General features: G+C 39.1%; 1 protein-coding gene and 1 long non-coding RNA gene across 2 annotated transcripts in view; one reads left to right on the top strand and one right to left on the bottom strand.

The window, feature by feature from the left end:
* Positions 1-3,552: 3,552 nt before the first annotated feature.
* LOC121735830 lies at positions 3,553-5,715 on the bottom strand. Its single transcript, XR_006036921.1, has 3 exons — positions 5,704-5,715; positions 3,936-3,942; positions 3,553-3,624 (listed from the first exon to the last, which is right to left on the bottom strand). It is a non-coding gene; the product is annotated as an uncharacterized LOC121735830 (long non-coding RNA).
* The window catches only part of LOC121735825 (protein masquerade), a 33,478-nt gene continuing 12,777 nt past the window's right edge, over positions 4,857-25,557 (top strand). The window contains exons 1-2 of the mRNA XM_042126787.1: positions 4,857-5,070; positions 24,710-24,859. Of these exons, the coding sequence (XP_041982721.1) occupies positions 4,920-5,070; positions 24,710-24,859 (301 nt within the window). The 5' untranslated portion in view covers positions 4,857-4,919. The remainder of the gene's footprint in view (positions 5,071-24,709; positions 24,860-25,557) is intronic.

The following is a 25,557-nucleotide window of genomic DNA, read 5'->3' as shown; positions in this document are numbered from 1 at the left end:
TGCACTCCTTCATATAAACTATAACTGTGCGAAATTTCATGCACCTACGTTTCCCCATTTTTTTGTAAAAAGGGTTACAAAGTTTTTCTCTCACGTATTAATATATAGATTGTTATGGATACGGACACGTAGTGCCATCTAACGTCAAACTCAATACTAGATGGCGTGAGGTGCGCAAGTACATGCTCGAACCTTCTAGAAAAGTCCAACTGGTGTCAGAAGTGGGATATATGTTGACACTACGTGTCCGTATCCATAACATTACTCCCCTTTTTGGTCGAGCCTCCGGTTGGGGTTCGTTATTGACAGGGACGTGTGGCCTAATGGCGGGTATGTCCCAAGTGTCATTTTTTCGAACCGTGTGGCGACCTCTTCTAATACCCTGCGAAGGGCAATCGCCGGTGCGGACAAGGTGTCATAAAGACCGTGGTTCGTTGGGTTGCGGCGCGTGCAAAGTTGTGCTTCACCTCCGTCGCATCGACGTAATCGCCTAGCCCACTCAGATAAGCTGCGGCTCCGTCTCCTATCATTGCGTTGCCATATCCTTCAACAAAGTGGATCAAGTTCTTTTGATCGCGTATAATTGTTCCGTGCTTCCTAGCGAAAAGAGCTAGTTTGTACCAGAAAGCCACTACGTGGTAGTAGGCATGGGCCCACGGTAAGAAGCTCTTCGCATAAGCTCTATCACAGTCCGATATGGCTCGGTACTCCTCTTCGATGAGGCTAATGTAGTCTGCGGCATCTGGACTAAAGTCCTTCGACGCGTCCTTCGAACCCTAGCACGTAACAGTATTTTCAGAGCGAAGTAACCACTCCTCAAGTACTGTAGTGCCTGGGACAAGATTTAAATGTCCTTATGGTTGCCCAAGCACATACGACATTCTGGCAACATATTCGGCCTAGTCCAGAGGAAACAACTAGTCAATACGTCTGCGGCCAACTATGTGCGGGTTTTCTCACGATGTTTTCCTTCACCGTACGAGCGTCCCTATTATGTACTTGAGTTCAGAAAATGTCTCATTGGTACACGCCTCCACCCGGGATCGAACCCTCTACGAGTGCGGACCAAAGGTTACCCATTAGGCCACGGACGCTCTTTTTATTTTTGTTTTATTAACACTGCTTACATTATAATAACAATCACTACTGAGACGCGACCTCAAGTCTGTGGACACATTCCGTCAGTATATTATGAACAATATCATCTTGGGTATTACAGCGCTAAAATGGTCACATTTAGCAATTCCTCTCAATCAATTCAGCAAATGAATTGTCAAAACTGTCAAACTGACAAATGTCAAATCAGTACAAAAATACAGAAATGAATTGCAAGCAAAGTTGCATTTTGCGATTTTAGAAAAATTATTATGATTTGGTTCCACACATTCCACTTTTGTTCTTTCACTTGAGTCAAGCAGGTACACCGCACAGCACACCTCAAAGTCATAGACTAACGTCAATCCATGACCTACAAAAAATCATCACCCTTCGGTGGAGTTTTTTTTACATACATATTATTATTATTATGTTTGTGTTAAGCACTCCTTGCTCACGGGCAATTGAATCCCGGACCTTTGAAAGGCATGCGTGGGGCCGAAGCCAACACTTAGAGGCCTCGTAAAACAGTTTTAATCTAAATGTAATGTGACACTAGCCGCCGACTCTCCCTGTCCGCCCTATGAGAGTGCGCCCAAGGAGAGCCAGCGGCCAGTGTAGGACTATTACAGGGAATGGAAAATTAAAATGATACCGTGCTATGGGGGTGAGGTACTAGTCGACTGGATAACTGGGACTATGGAAGGACTATGGCGACTGCCGATACAACGTTGGCACATGTATCATAAAGTTGGCAGACGGTGACTCGCCAACTCTTCCCGGGTCCCTCAAAATGGCCGCACCATAGTAAAATGAGGGGAAGTAAGTTATCTTCATACAAAGAAACACATTAAACCGAGCAGTCACATTTTGGTTCATACTTTCATCATCTATAATTGTTGTAAGTATCTGAATCAATACAAGCTTCTATACAATCTACAACAGATGTTTGTAGTATTGAAGGACTTACTGGCAAAACTATGTTGTCAAGAGATGTTGGTTGATCACCTCGTTGGTCCGTGATACAGTTTGACAAGGCTTGAATATTATCATTATTATCAATCATATTATTATTTTGCAGAACAGGACTTTCTGGCATTTCAGTTATTTCTACAACCTGGTTAGTGGCTAAAGCAGGAGCGAAATCTGTATCATCAAACATGTCATCTGCGAACGGATATAATATTTCTGTTGCTTTGAAGCCAGACTCAGCGTTGGCTATTGTCGCTGCTTTTTTAAAAGCATTATTGAATAGAGCGGCCACTTGAAACTGGGTTAAACCTCTTCCAGGGTGATGGTTCGAAAAAACACTCAAATGCCTGGTACCGTACTCAATAAAGTTAGGTTATAAAACAGCATTGTAATAAACTGTCTAATAATCATTAAAAACAAACGAAAACACTTATTTTCTATAATTGTCTTTATAATAATGTGACATTTTACGTGGGAGAGCCATGCTTCGGCACGAATGGGCCGGCTCGACCGGAGAAATACCACGTTCTCACAGAAAACCGGCGTGAAACAACGCTTGCGCTGTGTTTCGCCGAGTGAGTGAGTTTACCGGAGGCCCAATCCCCTAGCCTATTCCCTTTCCTACCCTCCCCTATTCCTTTCCCTTCCCATCCTTACCCTCCCCTATTACCCTGTTCCCTCTTAAAAGGCCGGCAACGCACTTGCAGCTCTTCTGATGCTGCGAGTGTCCATGGGCGACGGAAGTTGTTTTCCATCAGGTGACCCGTTTGCTCGTTTGCCCCCTTATTTCAATTTAAAAAAAAACACTTCCCTATAACTTACCGATTTCTGTTTTCTTTTTAATTTTTTTCCGAACCACAACACGCACTGAGCAATAGATGACGGCTCAACATGGCGGCGGCGCCGTTGTTTTTGTCAAGAAAGATGTCGAGATGAACTGGATGCCTACAAGCAGGCTGGGCTGCGTGGCATTAGAACGAGACAGATGGAAGACTTTTGGAGAAAGCCTTTTACCTAGCAGTGGGATAGTCTAAGCTCTTAAAAAAATTACCTTAGTTGATGCGTAAAAAGCCTCGTACCTCGTAAGCTGCACTCGAAATGTGCGCGTACCTTAAGGGCCTGTATTCTTCCTAGAAACGGACGATTTTGAAAATTCACTTTTAAATTTTGAAAATCGTCCGTTTCTGGGAATACAGGGCCTTAAGGCCTGATTACATTTGCCGTGTACAGTGGCGAGACAGTGCCCTGAGCCGAGCACTTGATGCTATTATTAACTATACTTATGTATAATTATAACTATAACACTGTGACGCCAATGTAGTTAGGTACCTACTATCAGAGAAGTTGATTCAAAGGCTGATGGCGAATCAACGTAATTTGGTCTGTTTATATCAAACCCAACCGACAGAACACCTAATGTAAGCCATACATGCTACTGTCTATCGGAGAGTCCAGGTATTGCAGGCATTGCCTGCGCAGGTAGACCGGAACGTGTATGGGAATAGACCTGTGCAGTTTTTTGAGCCTGCGCAGGCGACCGGAGCAAAATCGAAAATTCTTTCGAGTGACATCTGCGCAGGCATACCTGCATAGGTGACCTCTCTGGTAGACCGTAGCATGTATGGCTTACATAACATTGTGTTGACACAACCCGACCAAAAGATGTTTTTTTTTTAATGAAATAAGGGGGCATACGAGCAAACGGGTCACCTGATGGAAAGCAACTTCCGTCGCCCATGGACACTCGCAGCATCAGAAGAGCTGCAAATGCGTTGCTGGCCTTTTAAGAGGGAATAGGGGATGGGAAGGGAAGGGAATAGGGGAGGGTAGGGAAGGGAATAGGGTAGGGGATTGGGCCTCCGGTAAACTCACTCACTCGGCGAAACACAGCGTAACCGCTGTTTCACGCCGGTTTTCTGTGAGAACGTGGTATTTCTCGGGTCGAGCCGGCCCATTCGTGCCGAAGCATGGCTCTCCCACATATAAGGTATGTAGGTCCGTCATCTGCCTATGAATCATTTTCTTCAATGATACGGTATGTGTAATCAAGGCATAAGGATAGTGCGGATGCCCGGTTCAGAGTTATTCTATCTCTAACAGGGCTTTATGCCGATGACACAAGGTTCATCTTCGTACAAACTATACAATGTATAATAACTCGTCTGTATGAAGCGCCTCTCGGTGCTCACATACGCGATTGAATATTGATGGTGGTGTTCAGGCGAAACGCGTTGGTCCGGTATCAGCGGCAAAGAGTGGCACGCAGAGGAGACAGTCTCGCCAGGCATTGCTGGACGATTTCGATGCGGTTGTTTCTCAGTAATTCGTGGTAGGTATTAAAAAATGTCCTCAAATGCGAATCGCATAAGTAGCGGCAGTTTTTATTTATTTATTGGTTTAGTATAAAGAAGTAAGCCGTATTATTTTAGACATATTTTTAACACTCTAGATAACGCCCGCAGCTCTGTTACGCCGAAATTTCTTGACAACAAACAAAATGTACTTACCTATATTTTTTTCACAACACAAAACTATTATATGTCCTTTCCCGTCTTTACTTACTATTACTTAGTTTGCAAATAAAGTCTTCGAATCTTTGAATCTCTCATACTATCTGCATACAAAACTTTTATGTAATCGGTTTAACCGCTTTTAAACAAGAAAATATAACAGACATACAGTCACATTTATAATGTAAGTAAGGAGAAGAATCCTTATTTCTATTCTTATCTACTTGTTAATAAATTTTGCTTATTTCGGTTAAACCAGGGTATAATCCGCCTCACCGGTGAAACGAGCGTGTAGGCACAATCACTTCGCCGTCGCTCGCCGTGCTTAATCTATGACGTAGAATGCCTTTCTTCTTTCGCCAGTCCGTTTCTCCGCTCGCGCGCGACCAGACGCGCCATGTTAAGATGGCCACGATGACCAGTGTCCTACTTGTGTTGCTCCTGCCCCTCGTCCGGGCCCAGGACGAGTCCTTCGCCAGCTCCTTCCTATCAGGTGAGTTTCGGGGTCAGAGCTCTCTCATGTATAGCCTACGGGCGGCAGCGTCCGAGGATGGCGGCAGAGTTTTTACTAGAAGTTGATTCCTAGGCAGATGGCAGACCTAAGTAATTTGGTCGCGTTGAGTCAAACCCATCGACCGCTCACCGCTCACGGCTCACATTGAATTAACATAAGCCCACCAAATGACGTAGGTCCGTCAACTGCCTAGGAATCAATTTCCTCGATGGTACATACGGGCGGCAAAATTAAAGTGGCCTCATAATAAATATCAATCCGGCCCGATCAGGCGGTCAGATTCAACACCGGACCGCTAAGCGCGTAACGGATTTCTATGCATAATGTTTTTGCCGATTTCGTTGAGGCACACAGCACACTTATGCTATGGGTCTGATCATAAATGGAATCCAATTTAGCTACAGATTACTAAATGGTTACTACAATTTAGCTAAAAAAGTTTTTAAGAAAACCAGATGATGCACTCAACCCCGTTGCGCCAAATTACCGCGCGGTAATTAATTTTTTTCAAGCTAAAAAGTATCCTATGTCCTTTCCCGGGCCTCGAAGTATCTCCATACCGTGCAGGAAAATTCGTTCAGCAGTTTGGACGTGATGAACAAACAGATAAACGTACACACATATGCATTTCATATTGGTTTAACAAAAATCTAAGATGCCAATAGAATGACTGCCAACAATCGAGTTCAGTCCTCGTATGTATAAAATATGGTTTCAAAACAAAAACACTTTCTTTAAAAAAAGTTCATAGATAATATTCTTGTCCAATACATAACGCCTTTAACAATAAATAGACCCACCTACCTATAGATGATAAGTATAGTTTAATAACTTCAAATGTTATGTCGTCGTCTGATACATATAGACTTAGTTCTGTCTACTCTGGGCAAAACATTGTATAACTTTAAAGTCTATAATATTATACAAAATAAGGACTATTTAATTAACAAAAGAGCTATTACATATTTTATCATTTTTATTGATTATTTACTAATTATTAAACAATCATATATTTTATTAGGCAGATAAATTAATCTACTGTGATTTTGCCGTAAATTACTGCTTAGAGACTCACTTCAGATCTGTTATCCCCCATGTCTTGTTAGATTTTAACGATTTTAATGGAATTTAACACCGCGATCCTTGTTTTAAGTTAATTTTAACGTTCATTAATGTTTCTGTGTGACCCATGAATACATCTACTCGTTAAAATAAAATGAAACTTTGTTAGTCTTTCTTAATTCGAGAGAATGTTGTGACTTGTAACGAATTTTAGTCTTGAAATATTTGTGGAAGCCTGGGAAAGGTTTATAATAGGAGGAAGTGATACCTACGAAGTTCGCCGAAACGTTTAGTATTATTTTTTAAAGTTTTATTATAAAACAATTAACCATCGTACAATTTCGAAAAATAAGCCCAAATATAGTGCTGTTAGAAGCTGATTTTAATTGACTCGAGCTGATGATGATGAACGAAAACATACACTTTCTAATAATTATTAAAATTCTACTACACGGTGTATGAAATAAACCCGTTTTAACGCGTAAAAGTTAAAATATTAACTCGTGTTTCTGTCGAACCGTTACTTTTCTTTTTTACTAACGTTTACGAAACATGAATGCTAATTCGATATTTACATAAATCACAGGCATGCCCGAAATAATTGTACTATCCGAGAAGTTGATTCGTAGGCAGATGGCGGTTCTACTTATTTTGGTCGTGTTATGTCAAACGCAATCCGACAGATCCATAAAGTAAATATACCTAGCGGAATAGAGCAACAATCTCGAGATGTCAAACGTAACCAAAATTGGTTTTCATCTGTGTGAAAAATATGTGTATGTCTACACTTACACAAGCATGATTGAACATGAATTCTATGAGATTAAATTGTCAACGTGCGGCACGTGCCGACTGGACGTCAAAAAAAGAGTGCTGCTGTCATGTGTCACACGTCTCTTTTTACCACGCAGTGTTACTGATAGTGACATCTCTCTTGCTCAGGCCTTTGTTTCTCTATTCCGCTAGGTATATTAACTTTATGGACAGATCTCAGCTAATCAAGCTCAGCTCTCAGCTTGATATTATCCGACCAATGACGTAGGTCGATCAACTGCATATGAATCAATTTCGTCGATGGTACCTTCTATCGACGAAGTTGATTCATAGGCAAATGGCGAACCCACGTAATTTGATCACGTTATGTGAAATCCAGCCGACAGTTACATAGACTAATATTGAATTGGCATGTCTTGATCAAATGAGGTCCGTGAACTGCCTATGAATCAATTTCATCCATGGTCTAGCAAATGTTGTGAATTATTCTTTACCTAAAGGCTCATTATACATGGTGAACATATGCTGTAATAATAAATTTATCTTAAAAAAACGTCAATTTTCCTGGCAAGTGGGAATTAAATACGTACCTTCTCTGCGCAAAACTATGTGTTGGAAACAAAATATCTTCTGAGTCAGATTAATAAACCTCAATTTTCATGATTTTTTGTTTAAAATTTTCAATATACAAGACCGACCATCTTCTCGAAACATGCTTGCCTGAGAAACAGGCAGAGATGTTTACTAAAATTGTGTGTATTTCCTTACTATAAATGGACTACTATACTACTATAGTACTTATATAATAATTACTAGCTATTTGACCGAGCTTCGCTCGGTATTCGATGAAAATGACATTTTCTAAAAATGATTCCTAGCTAGATCGATTTATCGCCCCCGAAACCCCCTATATACTAAATTTCATGAAAATCGTTGGAGCCGATTCCGAGATTCCAAATATATGTATATATATATATATATATATATATATATATATATATATATATATATATATATATATATATATATATATATATATATATTTATATATACAAGAATTGCTCGTTTAAAGATATAAGACGTTTAAAGATATAAGATAGTAAATAGTACATTGCTGAATTACTAATAATTATTAAGTACTTTAATAATTATTGTTGTTCTTACTTATTTCCCACGATCTGCTACACTTGACCCCGTGTGAAAAGCCTGCGGGGATGTAAATAATAGTAGACTTTACACACGTTAGGCGTAAAAACACTCTGTAAAACAGTATTGCTTTAGGAGTGTAATCAACTCCGCTGCTAGTTGCTGAGCATTGGGACTTAGAAGAAGGTTCATTCCTTTGATTACACTCTCAGAAGGTTCATTCATACCTCCATAATCACTATAATAATATTTGTGTTTTCAAAATTTTTTCATAAAGGCGTCTGAGGCGGTGACTTAGTTATGCCATTCTCTAGAAAAGTATTAATTTTGTTCCGATCTGCGGGAACACGAGTAGCGGCCGCAAAGGAAGATCTTCCGACCGAGAGAGCAGGTATGCTTGGTCAGAAGCCAAAGCCCCTGCTAGCATCATACATAGCTCCAACTCACTGGGACTTAACTGCAACAGTTCCGATTCACTGCAACTCCCTGGCACTGGCAATTCGAGTGCCAAGATTTTAAATGCTATCGAAAATCTAATGGGCTTTGTCTTGACCGAGCATATCACCTCAGTTGACAGAAGATCTTCGATCTCTTCTTGCGGCCTCCACGCATATTCCCACAGGTCGATAACTATTAACTATAATCATAATTTTCTAGGGAATGGCTTAACCAAGTCAAATGTGCCTTCAAACACACTTTTGGAACGTCGAGGCTACAATGATGCCTGCCACCGGTTCGGTAATTAACTCGGCGAGAAGAACCACCGTAAGAACTAAGAAACTCGCACTGGGCCACCTTTTAGCAAAAAGGTGTAAAATTGTTCTTTTCAAGAAAACAAACATATTGTTTTGATACTTGGTTACAATGTAAATCTTAGTCTATTTTTAAAAGAGAACAAATTTGAGAGCCAATTTATCGATAAAATATGCCATACATCATAACGTTAAAGGCTCAGTGGGACATAATATTGTATAGAAGCAGCCTTAAAATATATACTTACAAACAGCCTTTGCCTGATAGGAACTTTAATGGTCCATGACGATGCGCTGATCAGATGAACGTATGTGACGTTTGGTCACGGCCAAGCAGTACGACTCCCCGGCCGTTCACCCTCGAGAAAGCAACAATCAGCATCATATCGCCACGTGGTGATCTATACTCTATTACAGTACATTTTGATCTGAAAGCTGCGAATGATAGTAGTATGAATATAAACAAATAATAGATAAAAATATAATAATAAAAAATATAAAAAATAGACAAAAAAATAATAGATAAATAATGCTTTATTCGTACATTAAGGCAATACACACTAAAATAAACAAAAAAAACTAATAAAATAAACAAAAAAAAAAAAACATTTAAATAACCAAACACCCAAAAATAAAAAATGGCATGAGTAGCAGCTTATTGTCAAAACGGATTCCCAGTTCCCACTCAGGTGTATAACAGGATCTAAGCAATAAATCAATTCATGTAAACATGAAATGATTTATTGCTTAGATCCCGTTAAAGATATAATAGTGAATATAATAATTTGCGTGCCTGTACGTACGTGCACCTGTGGTATTTCACTTTCAGTTTAATTCTGTTGCTCGTCGTTTCTTTTATCCAAGAATTTAAATTCCTTATTCTCTTAACGAGAAATATAAAATAAGAGATTTTCAGACGATACTGTTTTGCTGATAAGTCAGAAGATTCTTGATTTTTTCTTTGATTAATTTTAATTACAACTATAGTTTAATCCCTTTTCTCTCTTATTATCTTATTATATCTCTTATTTACCTACAATCGGATTCTTGTAACTCAGATTTAGATGTACCTAGTAGTGTTTAATATGTATTTATAATTATTTAAAGTAATTAAAACCAAAGCCACTAAAAATAAGGGGATAAATATGAAAACCACCATAAAATGCTTAATTGTGGTTTTGCTTGAATAGGATTCGACGTACATTATGGTAATCATTTGCTTTGTCTGTTTTACTAGGTAATAGCTTAAACACTTAAAGCCAAAAATATTGAGGCCCCGTGCGTATTGCATCATGTCATTGATGGTGGTTATTGGAAAGAGGTGACGTCACTCACGTCTGACTTTCACCTTGTCCTCCCCGGCCCCCTCCTCCCCGCGAGCTCGTGTGATTCAAGTTAGGTAATTTCGTGTTTGAGTAGACCCAGACATTTGATAACGGTTCTTAATTATGAATAGCTTTGGTGACGATGAATCGTCGGACTTAGCGCATACAGTATTACATGTGCCTAGAGTCTAGAAGACTTTTTTTAAAATGTTGGCGCTCCACACATTCCATCCACTGTATCTCCTGTATCGCCAGGATCGACAGCGGTATCCAACCACGAATACCCTTTGATCTCAGGGAGCCCGAGGGACACGAAAGCTGTCTTGGGACCCGCAATGAAATTAATCAGAAGAAAAAAGGAGGAGTAGGAAGAATTCCAATTTCCCTCATCATACACTGCGGGAGACTAAATTGCAATGACCGAAAGTCAAAGAATCTAAGGGGGAGCAGTGAGCACCACAGAAATAAGGTTAATAATAATTGTGACTCCTAAGCTAAAGCTGAGTCAATATTGGATTGTTGGATGGATTGTTTATATTGTGTTTGACTGTTGCCAATAATAATTTTGACAACGATTGAAGGCACGGAAGTTTCTAGCGCGCTGGACTCCATATTTAATAGAATTGCTTTCAGAACTTACCACGAGGTAAGACTGACGTGGTGTTTTTTTTACTGATGTGTTGGTAAATAGACTTGATGACGCCCTGCAACGAACCAAAATTCGTTTATCGAGCATCCAATATGTTTTCCTGGGACTAAGGTATCTCCATATCAAATCTCAGCGATATCGGGTCAGCAATTTAAGCGTGAAGAGATAACAGACCGACAAACAAGACAGATACCCTTTCGCATTTATAATATTAGTATGGATATGAATGGTAATAGTAGTTCGAATCTCATAAGTCATAAGTTCATAAATAACAAGGTTTAAAGATCAAGACGAATTGTAATGTACGCATATAGATCCTTTCGTATTGGCCGGCTAACTTTCTAGTATTGCAGTAAACAAGTGTTCCACACGGGAGGTACTTTCTCACTCACTTATAAACAAGGTATTTGCATCCGTTGTGGATGATTTATACAGTATATATTTCAGCAAAATCGGTTCAGCGGTTTGGGCGTGAAGAGGTAACAGACAGACACACTGTCACATTTATAATATTATGGGTTAGACTTGCAACCCCGTTGCGCCCAAATTCATTTGTCGCTGGGAACCGTTCATTTTCCGAGATGGAAATTATCCAATACCCTTTCCCGGGACTTATTGGTATCTCGATATCAAATTTCAGAAAAATCGGTTTAGTCGGCGTGAAGAGGTTGTTACCTCGTCCAAGCTACCTGACAGACAGACAGGCAAACAGATAGACAGGTAGGCAGGTAGGACAGACAGACACTTTTAATATTAGTATGGTAGTGCACTCATGTCTTCAATTATCATAATGCTGGTAAAATGAGGTATTATAATTACTGACCATTAACCTAGTGTAGAAGATGTGCTCTGATTGACAAAACTAAATTAAGATTTTAAATACGTTTTACTTTCTTAATGCAATGAAAAATTTGGCATTGTGACCGAATTCTATGATTAAGGTACTTAACAAGTAGAGCGTTGAAACAGTATGAGGAAAACTGATTTGTCTAGTGTTCTATGCAATGAAGACTTCCATAAAGTTTATAAGCACAATTAAAAGTTAGCAATAATTATATTAAACAAAAATAGACTTATTTCTTCGTACAAATTACATCCTTATAAGATAATGTATAAAAGATTGGAGCTGTTATTGTGCCTTGTGGCACTCCACATTTTAATGAGAGTTTGGACGGGCAGCGGCCTCGTTGAAGTCTTTCGTATGAACCATTCGTGATATAGATACGTGGGAGAGCCATGCTTCGGCACGAATGGGCCGGCTCGACCGGAGAAATACCACGTTCTCACAGAAAACCGGCGTGAAACAGCGCTTGCGCTGTGTTTCGCCGAGTGAGTGAGTTTACCGGAGGCCCAATCCCCTAACCCCTACCCTATTCCCTTCCCTGTGGCTCAGTTGGTGGCCTCAAGCCGGGGGTCGCGGGTTCGAATCCCGCCGACGGAACAAAAAGTTTTTAAAGTAGGTGGGTCATGGATGTGTATTAAATATTATGTGTATCATATAATAAAAATCTTAAATGTATGTATAGTATAAAAAGTATTAAATATATTTCCGTTGTCTGGTACCCGTAACACAAGTCCTTCAGGTACTTACCACGGGGTCAGACTGACGTGGTGTGAAGCGTCCATTTATATTATTATTATATATTATGAAGTGACTAACATTTTTAACGCGTTATCTGCTCGTTCACGCAGACGTATACTGTATACAGGGTGTAACAAAACTAAGTGATAATACTTTAAGGTGTGTATGTGTCCCTTATACAGAGTCCGGTGTAAAAGTAGCAGCGCTGAAAGACCAAATTTCCAAACTCGTGACGCTGGGGCGCTTGCCCATACAAAAGTGAAAAAAATGGTCTTTCAGCGCTGCCACTTTCACAGTGAGCCCGTATAAACGTCCGCAACTCTGTTGCGCTAAAATCCGTTTATTGCGCAAGAACCGTACATTGTTCCGGTATAAAAAGTATCCTATGTCTTTTCCCGGAACTCAAACTATCTCCATACTAAATTCAAGCGTGGAGAGGTAACAGACAGACAGACACACTTTCGGATTTATAATATTAGTAAGGATTAGCATCGCAATTCGCATCGCGTCGTATGTTTAATAAAATTAGTATGGATATCAGTCACAAAGCTATAGTTAAAACAATAGTGTCATGTATTATTGGTCGGGGTGAGTGTAGTTTCGTTTTCGGAGGTCGATTTCACCGGCGGCCGACGGGGTCACCAACGGTATACAGTATAGATACACTCTTCGCAGGTGGACCGATACGACAATAGTCCTGCGCCTGCGCATGCTGTACATTATCTTTTTTTAAATTAAATATTGGGCAAACGGTTCACCTGATGGAAAGTAACTTCTGTCGCCCATGGACACTCGCAGCATGAAACAAAATGTATTCTTCAACCAAAGAGTTCTATTTTCAAATGTTGTAATTACTTTTTAAATATTGTTCTTGTAAGTGGCCAGTTCCGGATACATAAATAGCAGCCCTCGTATTGCAATCAAGACATGTGGTAAGAGATTCCATGTGTTTTGTTTACTTTCGAGTCATAATTGGTACATTTTCGATACAAGCACGACAAGACAAGACGCAGCACGTTCGTGACTGCGCTCGATGCAGACTAAACAACAGACGGCCCGATTGGGCCGTATTTGAATCTTCACAACGCGCGCGGTAGTAACATATCTGCTTTGAGTTTTTCATCATTGATTATCACTTAGTTTTGTGACACCTTGTATATTGAAAGGAAATAGATAAAAGGACTTGCACTAATCAGTCGCTGTCCACACTTTTCTCTTGCACTAATCACCTGCACTTATCACTAATCAAAGTGAATAGCCTTAAAATCGGGCACATTACTCTGCTGTAGGGTCTAATATCGTCAAGTTAAGCTTAAATAACGCTTGATTTACTGTATTTTATTGCAAAGTCAATGACATTCAAACAAGTACCATACTCGTATTATGTTGCATATAAATCAAGCCTTAATCGTGTGATCACGCGATGTAGCCGCCAAATTGTGCGTTTGGGCGGTCACATGGGCGCCGGCAGGGGGTGCCAACTGCCAGGTGGTGCACTTGCACCCCTCGGAAATCTCGGTATCAACAAGAATTATTGAAATAAAAAGCCGTCTGTAACCTACCATGCCGTACAAAGATAGTTCGTAATGTTTCGGCACTAAATGTTTTATGTTGACGTAAATAGACAGTCACTGTTGTTCGTAAAAAGTTAAAAGAAAAGAAATAAAACTAAAATCTGCACCCCTTTAAAATTATTTCTGCCGGCGCCCATGGGCGGACGCCTATAAATCCATAAGTATTAAGTACTGATATTATAAATGCGAAAGTGTGTCTGTCTGTCTGTTTGTCTGTCTGTTTGTATGTCTGTCTGTCTATTACCTCTTCACGCCCAAACCGCTGAACCGATTTAGCTGAAATTTGGCATGGAGATACTTTGAGTCCCGGGAAAGGACATAAGATACTTTTTGTTCCGAAAAAATGTACGGTTCCCGCGCGATAAACGAGTTTTGGCGCAACAGAGTGGCGGGCGTCATCTAGTAACATTATAAATGCGAAAGTGTGTCTGTCTGTCCGTCTGTTACCTCTTCACGTCCGCTGCGCGCTGTACCGATTTTGCTGAAAATTGGTATGGAAATACTTTGAGTCCCGGGAAAGGACGTAGGCTAATTTTTAATTCAGAAAAATGTACGGTTCCCACGCGATAAACGAGTTTTGGCGCAACGGAGTTGCGGGCGTCATCTAGTCCAGTATAAGTTGCAGCAGACTGCAGAGAACAATAACATCGTCAGCAATATTATTCTCCGTGTAATCGGTATGCGTGGCCTATATTTTTTCCTTTCGTTTTTATCGGAGGACGTAACGGGACGGTATGTCGGACGAACGTGTTTTTGGGTTAGAAGCACAGTTAAATAACCGGCCGGCTCGAGTCTATCATACATACGTGTCCGTTATTGATGCGTGGCGATCGTGGCGGGTGACGCGTCGCCATGATAATGTGGCGGAAAATCTATACTAATCAAATCATGTTTATTTCGGGCATCATCTAATTTTTTTTAATGTAATTTAGGGCCGTCTGTGGGCTATTCACCCATATCCTTTTTTGCCATCTTTGTATCTAGGTTTTACGCACCAAGGATAGGATTGGTGTACCAGTCCCAAACCAGTTAAGAACAATTTTGTCTTTGAAATGCTCTGACCTTGCATTTAGTAGTTAAAACCTGAAAAATAATATATAAAATTGTTTATAATTTACTAACGTTGTAATATTTACAAATGATTTGGAGCGAAATAATTTATTTTTTTGTATAATTTATAAACAATCCCACAAATATGAATTAGCCTAAATTTGACCAGTACGCTCCAATAAATTACCACTTTTGCCCTGATAGTTGACCACTTTAAAAAAATAAAGAAAAGGAATCAGAAACAAAAACAAATCACATTTTTTATTAATAATTGACTTTCATATATTTATTTAGTTAAAAGTTTATCTTAAAGTATTTTCAATAGTTCAGTCATGGTTACTTCCTAACCGATAAAGATACTATATTAAAATTAGAACTTTATTTCAAAGATAAACATAACTTTGCATTAAATTATTATCATTAATTAACAAGTATATCATAATTGAGTAGGAACTTAAATTAATCAGTCTCAACGCTCTCTCTCTGATAAAACTATATTAGCCTAATTAAAAAAATTGGGCTAATAAAGTTTTATTAAATAATCTTCAAAATCACAAGAAAAGATGACCTGACCAGATAGCAATTCAGAGTGCCATTTTCTTAGGCTTTCTTCTGTAACCCTGCTCCGCGCTGTGTTTATAGATTCAGCATGTCGCTGACTTATATCGGGATGCCTTTTCAGAAAACTTTGGAACCATTTTCTTCCAGGTGTCCCATTTTTAAAAGGATTTTTTCGACCGTCTTCTTTTATTATTTGGCTAACAGTTTCCAATAAACGATCCTTTGTGAAAGGAATTCCTTTTTTAGCGTTAGCATTGATCCATCTGGTCAATAGTAATTCTTCTTGTGGAGTCAAAATTGTTGGTGGTCCCATTTTACGCTGCACAGGATGTCTCATTTTCAGTTTGTTTATAACTGTCGAGTGAGGGATTTGATATTTTCGACATGTTGGCCTTATTTTATCGCCTTTACTAATGTCTTCGAGACACTTATGTAAACCTTCCTCACTATATTTGAAAAAGTGTTTTTTAGGCGGCATCTTTCATCTAAAACAATAAAAACTAAAGTTAAACTAAAATCTGGTCATCCTTAGGAGCCACTACATTGTACCAATAGCAAACCAGTGGTCAATTACTGGCACACTACAAATGATTTCAATGATAGGCGAGTACAAATCTTTAAATCGTTAAACCAAAGCATCGTTACGAAAAAAATATGAAAAAAAAATAATAACCATAGACCACCAGTCGCAAACCAGCTGGTCAACAATAGGAACCCAAAACAAGTAGAGTTCCAGTAGTTATCCATTTAAAAAAATACTAAATAATGGCATTTTAATTCAAAATAAATAATTCGTATTAGTTAAATAGTTACTGAATTTTATTAATAATACATTTTCGTAAAAATAATACTATAATAATGAGTGATTAATTAAGATATAACTTACCACGTCCATGTGCGTTTCTAACTGTGATGGCCGCCGGAAGGCAAGTGAACGAGACACTGGTCTGAGAAACAGAGCAGGGTGGGGATATTTTTTGTTCACTCTCGCAAAAATGACGTTTGACAGGTCGGCAACAGTCTAGGCAACTTAACAAAATAATAAGATTTAAAAAATATGTCCGGTATTTCTTATTTCTTTCAGTAGATCATGCGTGTGGTCAACCTCTGGTACCTGGTTTGGGACTGGTACACCAATCCTATAATAATTGAAATTGAAAATATTATAAATCATCATCATCATCTAATATTATAAATACTTACGATCGTGTGTCTGTCGGTTTGTCTGTAACCTCTTTACGCCCTAACTGCTGAAGCGATTTTGATGAAAGGTTAGAGAAACTTAAGAGTCCCGGGAAAGAACATAGGGAACTTTTATCCAGTAAAAATGTACGGTTTCCGCGCGATGAACGAATTTTGGCTAAACGAAGTTGCGGGCGTTATCTGTAGCTCTAGCATGGCCACCAGTAGAAATGTGAAAGTATAGACAAACTGTGGACATAAATTAAAGGTGCCGTTCCGATCTTTACCGCGGCCAATCGCGATTCGCGACCGACTAAAATTCAATTAAAATGCCACTTTATGACAGAGTATATGTCATAGAGTAGGATATTATTTGAATTTTTAGGACTATAGTCTGTCATAAAGTGGCATTTGAATTGAATTTTTGTGAACGAAAAAAGATCGGAACGCTATCTTAAGTTTATGTCCACAGTTTGTCCATACTTTCGCATTTCTACTGGAGGCCGTGCTAGGGCTACAACAAGTTTTGCTCGACGTTTGACAACGTTTCTAGCAATTTTTTACATGGGGAAATGATTGACATCCCTCGGCGCATTGAGGTCATTGGCCGGGGACGGGGGTGTGTGGGATTCTCCATGGGGTCTACTGTCTGGCGTCTTCCCACTAAAACCTCATGGTGCTGCCCGCTTAAGGCTGAGTTGCGGGTACGATAGAACCTACCGCAACTGCCAGCAGGTCATATCAAGCTAGCAGCTAATTAGCTAGTCCCTGGGGAAAGCTGAGAACGTACGCGGCGCCGGCGAGCCCGCCCGCGCCACTCGCGTATGCGAGCCGCGTCACGCGTGTGCCGACTGCCGAGTAGCGACAGCAGCGGAACTAAACGCCACGTTATACCTTCCCAGTATAGAGTGGCGAGCAGCTCTGCGGGGCTACAATGGTCGCTTTGAAGAATCATGATATAAATCATAATATGATTCATTTTTATAAAATCGCTAAATGCAACTCTGCTTGCAATTCATTTCTGTATATTTGTACTGATTTGACATTTGTCATTTTGACAGTTTTGACAATTCATTTGCTGAATTGATTGAGAGGAATTGCTAACTGGATTGCTAAATGGAAAGCAACTTCCGTCGCCCATAGACACTCGCAGCATCAAAAGAGCTGCAGGTGCGTTGCCGGCCTTTTAAGAGGGAATAGGGTAATAGGGGAAGGTAGGGATGGAAAGGGAACGGAATAAGGGAGGGTAGGGAAGGGAATAGGGTAGGAGATTGGGCCTCCGGTAAACTCACTCACTCGGCGACACACTGCGAATGTAGGCAGTTAGGCCATGGCCTATGGGCGGCATCGTCCTAGGTGGCGGCAGAATTCGTACATAGGGGTGGCAAAATTAAAGTGGCCTATGCTTATAAAAAATATCCTTGTGGCGAGTTGCTCTCGGCCAATCAAATTGGATAATAGCACTGTCTCGCCAGTACTCGGTAGGTGTATGTAATTACTCCCGAAACTCCCGAAACCGAACATTAAGTTACTCCCGAAAGTGATATCGATTTCGATTTTCGATTTCAACGGTTTTTTGACACTTTAGACATCTAAAATAGCGCTATTTTAGATGTTTAAAGTGTCAAAAAACCATCGAAATCGATATCAGGTGCCTTGTGCCTTACTCCCGAAACTGATATCGATTTCGATTTTCGATTTCAAAGGTTTTTTGACACTTTAGACATCTAAAATATGTCTAAAAAATGTCAAAAAACCGTTGAAATCGAAAATCGAAATCGATATCAATTTCGGGAGTAAGGCACCTGGTCCGAAGGTGACGGTCCGATCCTCGCAAGCGACCGTAACCAATAAAAATTCAAATAAAATTGTTGTATATGTACTTGGAAATAAACTTCGTAATCGGCTGAATTTATTTTATTAATAACACAGTATTTTACACTATTGTATTATAACAATGCACAATGGAGAACGGGGAAAATATATATAATAGAAAACGCTGGCTGTCAAACGTCATTTGTCAATCCTTGTTTTGACACTTGTCAGATCCTTGACATAGAGTAAAGCGTAGTGCATTAATTATAAGTATTACCCTAACACTCTCCCACGTTATATAGAATGTTTAAAGGTCCAATCTGGTAGGTGCCTTTCTTATGCGAGTACTGCGACGTAACACAGTAGGAGTAACACACTCTATATTTTCCTTGGGCCGGGTAGTAGGAGGCTGCTCTATATTTTCCATAGGCAGTTCTGGTCGTACTACTTCTAATTGTATTGGTTCTTCATCACAAGTTGTAGATTTTTCTTTTCCGAGGTCTTCAGGTATAATTGGTATAATTACATTTTCAGCTCTAGCATCTCTCTTTGGTGTGATTGGAGTTGTTTGCTCTTTATGTTTGTTCTCTATGAATTTTGGAATATTAATTTTGTAGTTTTCTTTACAGGTTGTCTTCAACATTTGGTCTACGTGTCTGTGGCATCTCTTTCCATCAATATTTACTTCATAGTGTAACTTCCCTGTTCTTTTTGTAATAATTCCAAATTTCCATTTATTGTCGTCATTATAGCTTCTTACTTGAACTCTGTCCCCTTCTTTAAAATATTTTCTGTCCGACAATTCTTCTCTCTTATCGTTGATTTCAGTACATAAATTTCTCTTTACTAAATCTATTCGTGTCCGGTATAATCTCTTAAACATCATTTCAGCAGGACTGATTCCGGTTGTAGTATTCGGCGTTTTCCTGTAGGCCATTAGAAATTTCGATAATTTATCCTGTAGGCTTCCTTTTTCATTTATCATAGCTTTCAGCTTCCGTTTAAAAGTTTGCACATATCTCTCTGCTTGTCCATTTGTAGATGGATGAAAAGGTGCAGTAAATTTTGATTGTATTCCATTTTCTTTTAGAAACATTTGCATCTCTTCAGAGCGGAATTGCCTGCCATTGTCAGAGACTATAGTTACTGGTAGTCCAAATGTAGTAAAAAGGCTTTTTAATATTCTGATTGTTGCTGCTGAGGTAATAGATGTAGTGGGGATTACTTCTAACCATTTTGTGTAGGCGTCCACAACAACTAGAAAGTAATTATTCATAAATGGTCCCGCATAGTCAATATGCATTCTATTCCAAGGTTCTTTTGGATATTCCCAGCTATGAGTCTGTACTTTACTTGGGTTTCTTTGCAACAAACAACATGTTTTGCATCTTTTTACCGTTTGCTCAATATCAAGATCAATATTCTTCCACCAAACATAGCTTCTTGCTAGGGCTTTCATTTTTACAATTCCAGTGTGTGCTGAATGTAATTCTTGTAAAATTTGTTCTTGTAAAGATTTGGGAATAACTATTCTTATCCCATAGAAAATACAATTATTTTGTAAAGAGAATTCATGTAAATCTTTCTTATTTCCTTTGCCTGATTGAATTTCTCTATATAATTCTTGTAATTCTGAATCTTTTGCTGTAGCTTTCTGAATATTTTGAAATGTCACAGGTAAAATTGAGATTTGTTTTAGGTAGAATAAGTCATCATCTGTTAATTTTTCCTTGTGTTCTTTCCTGTGTTCTAATCTTGAAAAATAATCAGCATTTGCATGTTCCGTAGTTTTCCTTAGTTTAATATCATAGTTAAATCCGGCTAAAAAGTTAGCATAGTGTACTAGTCTTATAGCTGTTGTAGCTGGTGTAGCTTTTTCAGGATGTAATATTCTTGACAACGGTTGATTGTCAACGATCAGTGTAATTTTTCGTCCATAACAATACTGAAAGAACTTTTTAAGTCCCCATATCAAAGCTGCTGCTTCTTTGTCCAATTGGCTGTATCCTTTTTCAGCTTTTGTTAAGGATCTGGACGCAAAAGCTATTGGTCGTTCTGACTTGTCTGGCATTATATGTGATAATACTGCTCCATAACCTTTTCTTCTGTAGGGTGTAAACCTTTTACATCAATCATGTGTCCCAGGTAAGTGATGGACTTCTGGAAAAATTGGCATTTCTTCCTGTTCAGGTGTAGTCCGCACTTCTGGAAGCCCTTGAAGAGTTTGATCCATGTATCTTTGCCAGATATTGGGAGCAATCTTTACACCAAACATTAGCCGCTTAACTTTGTAGGTCCCTTGACATGTACTTATGGCTTGCATTTCAGATGTAGCTGCATCTGTCTTCATGTGCAAGTACGCCTGATTTATATCTAAGGTGCAAAAATATTTACCACCACTCAGCTTGGAAAATATCTCCTCGACTCGTGGAATTGGGTAGTTATCATTTTCTAAATTTTTATTCAGTGTAGACCTGTAGTCTGCACATAATCGTACTTGTCCAGATGGCTTAACTACTGGTACTATTGGTGTACCCCACTGAGAGTATGTGACCTTCTCCAGCATTCCGACTTCTTCCAATCGGTCTAATTCTTTTTCCACCATGTCTCGTAGGGCAAACGGTACAGGTCTTGGTTTCAAGAATACAGGTTTAACACTTTCCTTTAGTTTGAATGAAGCTTCATAGTCTTTTATCTCTCCAATTTGTTCCACAAACAAGTCCTTGTATTCTTCAAGTAAACTCTCTAACTTCGCTTTGAACTCCTTTTCTGTTATATCTTTTTCTACTTTATTTAGTTTATGTATTTCAAAATGGATCCCTAATTTTCTTATCCATTCTCTCCCAACAACTGGATCTACATCTCTATTTATGACAAATAATCTTTCTTTTACTTCCTTATTCTTGTATTTTATTTGTATTAAGCAGGTTCCTATCGGATGAAGGATTTCATCTGTGTATGTTTTTAGTTTAATCTTTGTATTTTGTAATTTCAGGTTAGGAAAATTTTCTTTGTAATATTTTGCCGAGCATGTAGTCACCGCTGCTCCTGTATCAAGTTCCCATGTATGCATTCTCCCATTTAATTGAAGTGTAATATTGAATTTATCATTTTCTGTATTTGTATTTCCTGTATGTAATTTATTTATTTCAAAAATCTCTTCCTCATCGCTAATATTGGAATCGGATGTGTCATACATTTGTAATTGTTTTTGTTCTTTGAAACATACTGATTCTACGTGCCCTTTTAAGTTACAATTCCTGCAAAATATTTTATTTTTCAGTCGGCATTTGTAAGCTGTATGATTATTTTTCCCGCATCTGTAACATTTTATTTTATCTTCATTCTTATGGTCTGTATTTTCCTTGTATATATTTTTGTTCTGATTTTTTCTGTAAATATTCTTCTTTAATGAAATTTTATTAATGTTTGTGTAATTTTCGCTTTCCATTTCCTTGGATTCAAATTTAGAGGTTTCTATAGCCATTGCTGTCTTAACAATATTATCAAAAGAAGTTGTAGATGCTTCTTGCAAAAGTCTTTCTTTAATCTCTGAACTGCGTAACCCTCTAATAAATTGAACACGCAGGTGTGTTTCAAATGTAGATTTCTTGCAGCTTCCACATACAAAGTTACATTTTCCACCAAGAGCTTTTAATGCTGATACATAATTAGAAAGAGATTCATGTTCTTGTTGTGTTCTGAGACAAAACTTGTGTTGTTGGGCAACTTCTCCAGGTTCCGGAGCTATATAATTCTTTAAAGTATCGATTAAAACTTCATATGTTTTGTTTTCCGGGGTATCTGGAGCAGTTAAATTCTTTAAAACCTGATAATATTTTGGCCCAATGCAATTTAGGAATAGCTGTAATTTGATGTTAGGATCAGAAACATTTTTCAATGTAATGTAATTTTGAAGACGCTGAATATAGCTTTCAAAAGTTTCATTTATTTCATCATAGGGCTGCAAGTTAATGCCACTCATATTGGTGCTTTGCTTACCCTGACTTAGCAGTGATTGTTGTAAATTCGCCTGTTGTAATTGTAAGCCGCGCATGGTTTCGGCCATTTGTGCCAAAACTTGTGCCAATTGATTTTCCATTTGGATATGTATGTTTGCTGAAAATGAAGATGGGAAAATTTGTGAAGCGGGCTATCATCACAGGACTGGGAGATCCTGGATCATGGGAGTAAAGGGTTGTATGGAGCGCATGGGTACCGTACGTGATATTTTATCCACTTCCATCCACGGCACTTTTTACGATCCTCGTCGCCAGTTTGTTGTATATGTACTTGGAAATAAACTTCGTAATCGGCTGAACTTATTTTATTAATAACACAGTATTTTACACTATTGTATTATAACAATGCACAATGGAGAACGGGGAAAATATATATATTAAAATCTAAATCCCCACTACATCTATTACCTCAGCAGCAACAATCAGAATATTAAAAAGCCTTTTTACTACATTTGGACTACCAGTAACTATAGTCTCTGACAATGGCAGGCAATTCCGCTCTGAAGAGATGCAAATGTTTCTAAAAGAAAATGGAATACAATCAAAATTTACTGCACCTTTTCATCCATCTACAAATGGACAAGCAGAGAGATATGTGCAAACTTTTAAACGGAAGCTGAAAGCTATGATAAATGAAAAAGGAAGCCTACAGGATAAATTATCGAAATTTCTAATGGCCTACAGGAAAACGCCGAATACTACAACCGGAATCAGTCCTGCTGAAATGATGTTTAAAAGATTATACCGGACACGAATAGATTTGGTAAAGAGAAATTTATGTACTGAAATCAACGATAAGAGAGAAGAATTGTCGGACAGAAAATATTTTAAAGAAGGGGACAGAGTTCAAGTAAGAAGCTATAATGACGACAATAAATGGAAATTTGGAATTATTACAAAAAGAAGTGGGGAAAATATATATTATAATAAAATTCCACATCATGACATAGGGCATGGACTTGTAATATTTTTGGAAGTTCAGAAAAAGTTCATATCTGGATTCAGGAGTGTGATTGTGATACAAGTCCGCCGGGTCATCTTTAATAGTAATCTTATATATAAAAATGGATTTTCAAATGTGTTAGTCGCGCTAAAACTCGAAAACGGCTGAACGGATTGAGCTGATTTCAGTCTTAAAATATTCGTAGAAGTTCAGAGAAGGTTTTAAAGTGACACGAAGTTCCCCGGGACAGCTAGTAAGTAATAAAAATGTGCGTTAAGATTGCTGTGTCCAGTGATCGTTGTTCTCTCTTCTGCTGACCGTAATTTTGCTAATACATACGATAGTTCATGTGCGAGTCGACGAAAGTAATGAGTCACTAGCGCCAAGAGTCCTCGATTGATTTCACGAAACCTTTTGTAACTTCCTACTCCTATTTTATTCTGATTTATTTGCGAGTGCACAGCTTTAGCATGTTCCTCTGACTACCTGGGGGCCTATTATGAGCTCTTAAATCCATTCACTTTACGAGCGGATACGGATTTAAGAGCTCATAATAGGCCCCCTGAGATGATAACAAAATAACAAAGGGTATTGCCCTTAGATAAATGATTGGTCTCGCCAATCATTCATCTAAGGGTATTGGTATTGCCGTTATCGTCGTCGCTACCGCTGTCGATCCTGGCGAGTGGCGACCGATTTGGCTAATAAGTATTATTCTTGAAAAAAAAAACTACTGGAAAGGTGTGTACGGTGAGAAAATAAGTAAGTAGATACATCAATAGTTAAGAGTTAAGTTATACGAAGTGCACACGACATCTAGTTTAAAATTAAAATTAAAACAAAAAACATATTAACGGATCTTTATGGAACACACAAGGGACATACAGAGTCTAAGACCAGAATGAATAAAAAGGCAAACGAACAGACAATCAAATTAACATTCTTTCATTAGATATTATGCACTACATATAAAGCCGAGCTTTGTGAGGGCTCGCGACTCGCGTCGTCACACCTCACACCTTGACTGACTGATGATCTACTTACATATATAAAATTACTATGTTGAAGCAGAAGTCAATAAGCTTGATAGTTTTTCCGTGAAGTGCACCACAAAGTGTATATGTGTGATATACTAAAGAACTCGCTTCGCTCACCCTGTTATTTTTTTTTTTAATTTGCAGGTCTGCTGGACACGTTGGACACGCAGGTGGACGCGAAGAACTGCCCCGGGGTGTGCATGCACGCGCTCGCCTCGCTCATCTGCTCCAACGTGCTGGAGGAGGTCGAGTGCCCCAACCCTTCCATGAAATGCTGCGTCGACGAGCCCATAGGTGAGCCCAGTAGCTTCGTTAGGGGGGCCACGTTGGGCGACCGAGGCGCCGGATAAAAAGGGGCCCTGAAGGGAAACAAAAGGGGTGCCAAATTTATCAGATCTATTAGCACCCTGAGCGCCGAAGAATTCCCGCCCAGCCGCTGGTAGTGCTAAAACCGGCCCTGGGTGAGCCCTCAGAACTTTTTTTTTTAATGAAATTAGGGGGCAAACGAGCAAAGGGGTCACCTGATGGAAAGCAACTTCCGTCGCCCATGGACACTCGCAGCATCAGAAGAGCTGCAGGTGCGTTGCCGGCCTTTTAAGAGGGAATAGGGTAATAGGGGAGGGTAGGGATGGGAAGGGAAGGGAACAGGGGAGGGTAGGGAAGGGAATAGGGTAGGGGATTGGGCCTCCGGTAAACTCACTCACTCGGCGAAACACAACGCAAGCACTGTTTCACGCCGGTTTTCTGTGAGAACGTGGCATTTCTCCGGTCGAGCCGGCCCATTAGTGCCGAAGCATGGCTCTCCCACGTATGACTACTGTAGGTACCTACAGCGGGTACCAGACAACGTAGTGATTGTGTTCTCTTTGATACCTGTCCCCTTATTAATATTATTATGTAACTTTGATGAACCTGGATTTGTCTATCGTCACAATTTTGACGTTTCAACTTTTTAAAAGTCAATTTAAAAAGTGTACATGTACAGGTTAAAT

The sequence above is a fragment of the Aricia agestis genome, chromosome 18 (assembly GCF_905147365.1).
Source record: "Aricia agestis chromosome 18, ilAriAges1.1, whole genome shotgun sequence".
Classification (NCBI taxonomy): domain Eukaryota; kingdom Metazoa; phylum Arthropoda; class Insecta; order Lepidoptera; family Lycaenidae; genus Aricia; species Aricia agestis.
The sequence above is the reverse complement of the archived record's forward strand: the minus strand, read 5'-3'. Positions and strand labels throughout refer to the sequence as shown.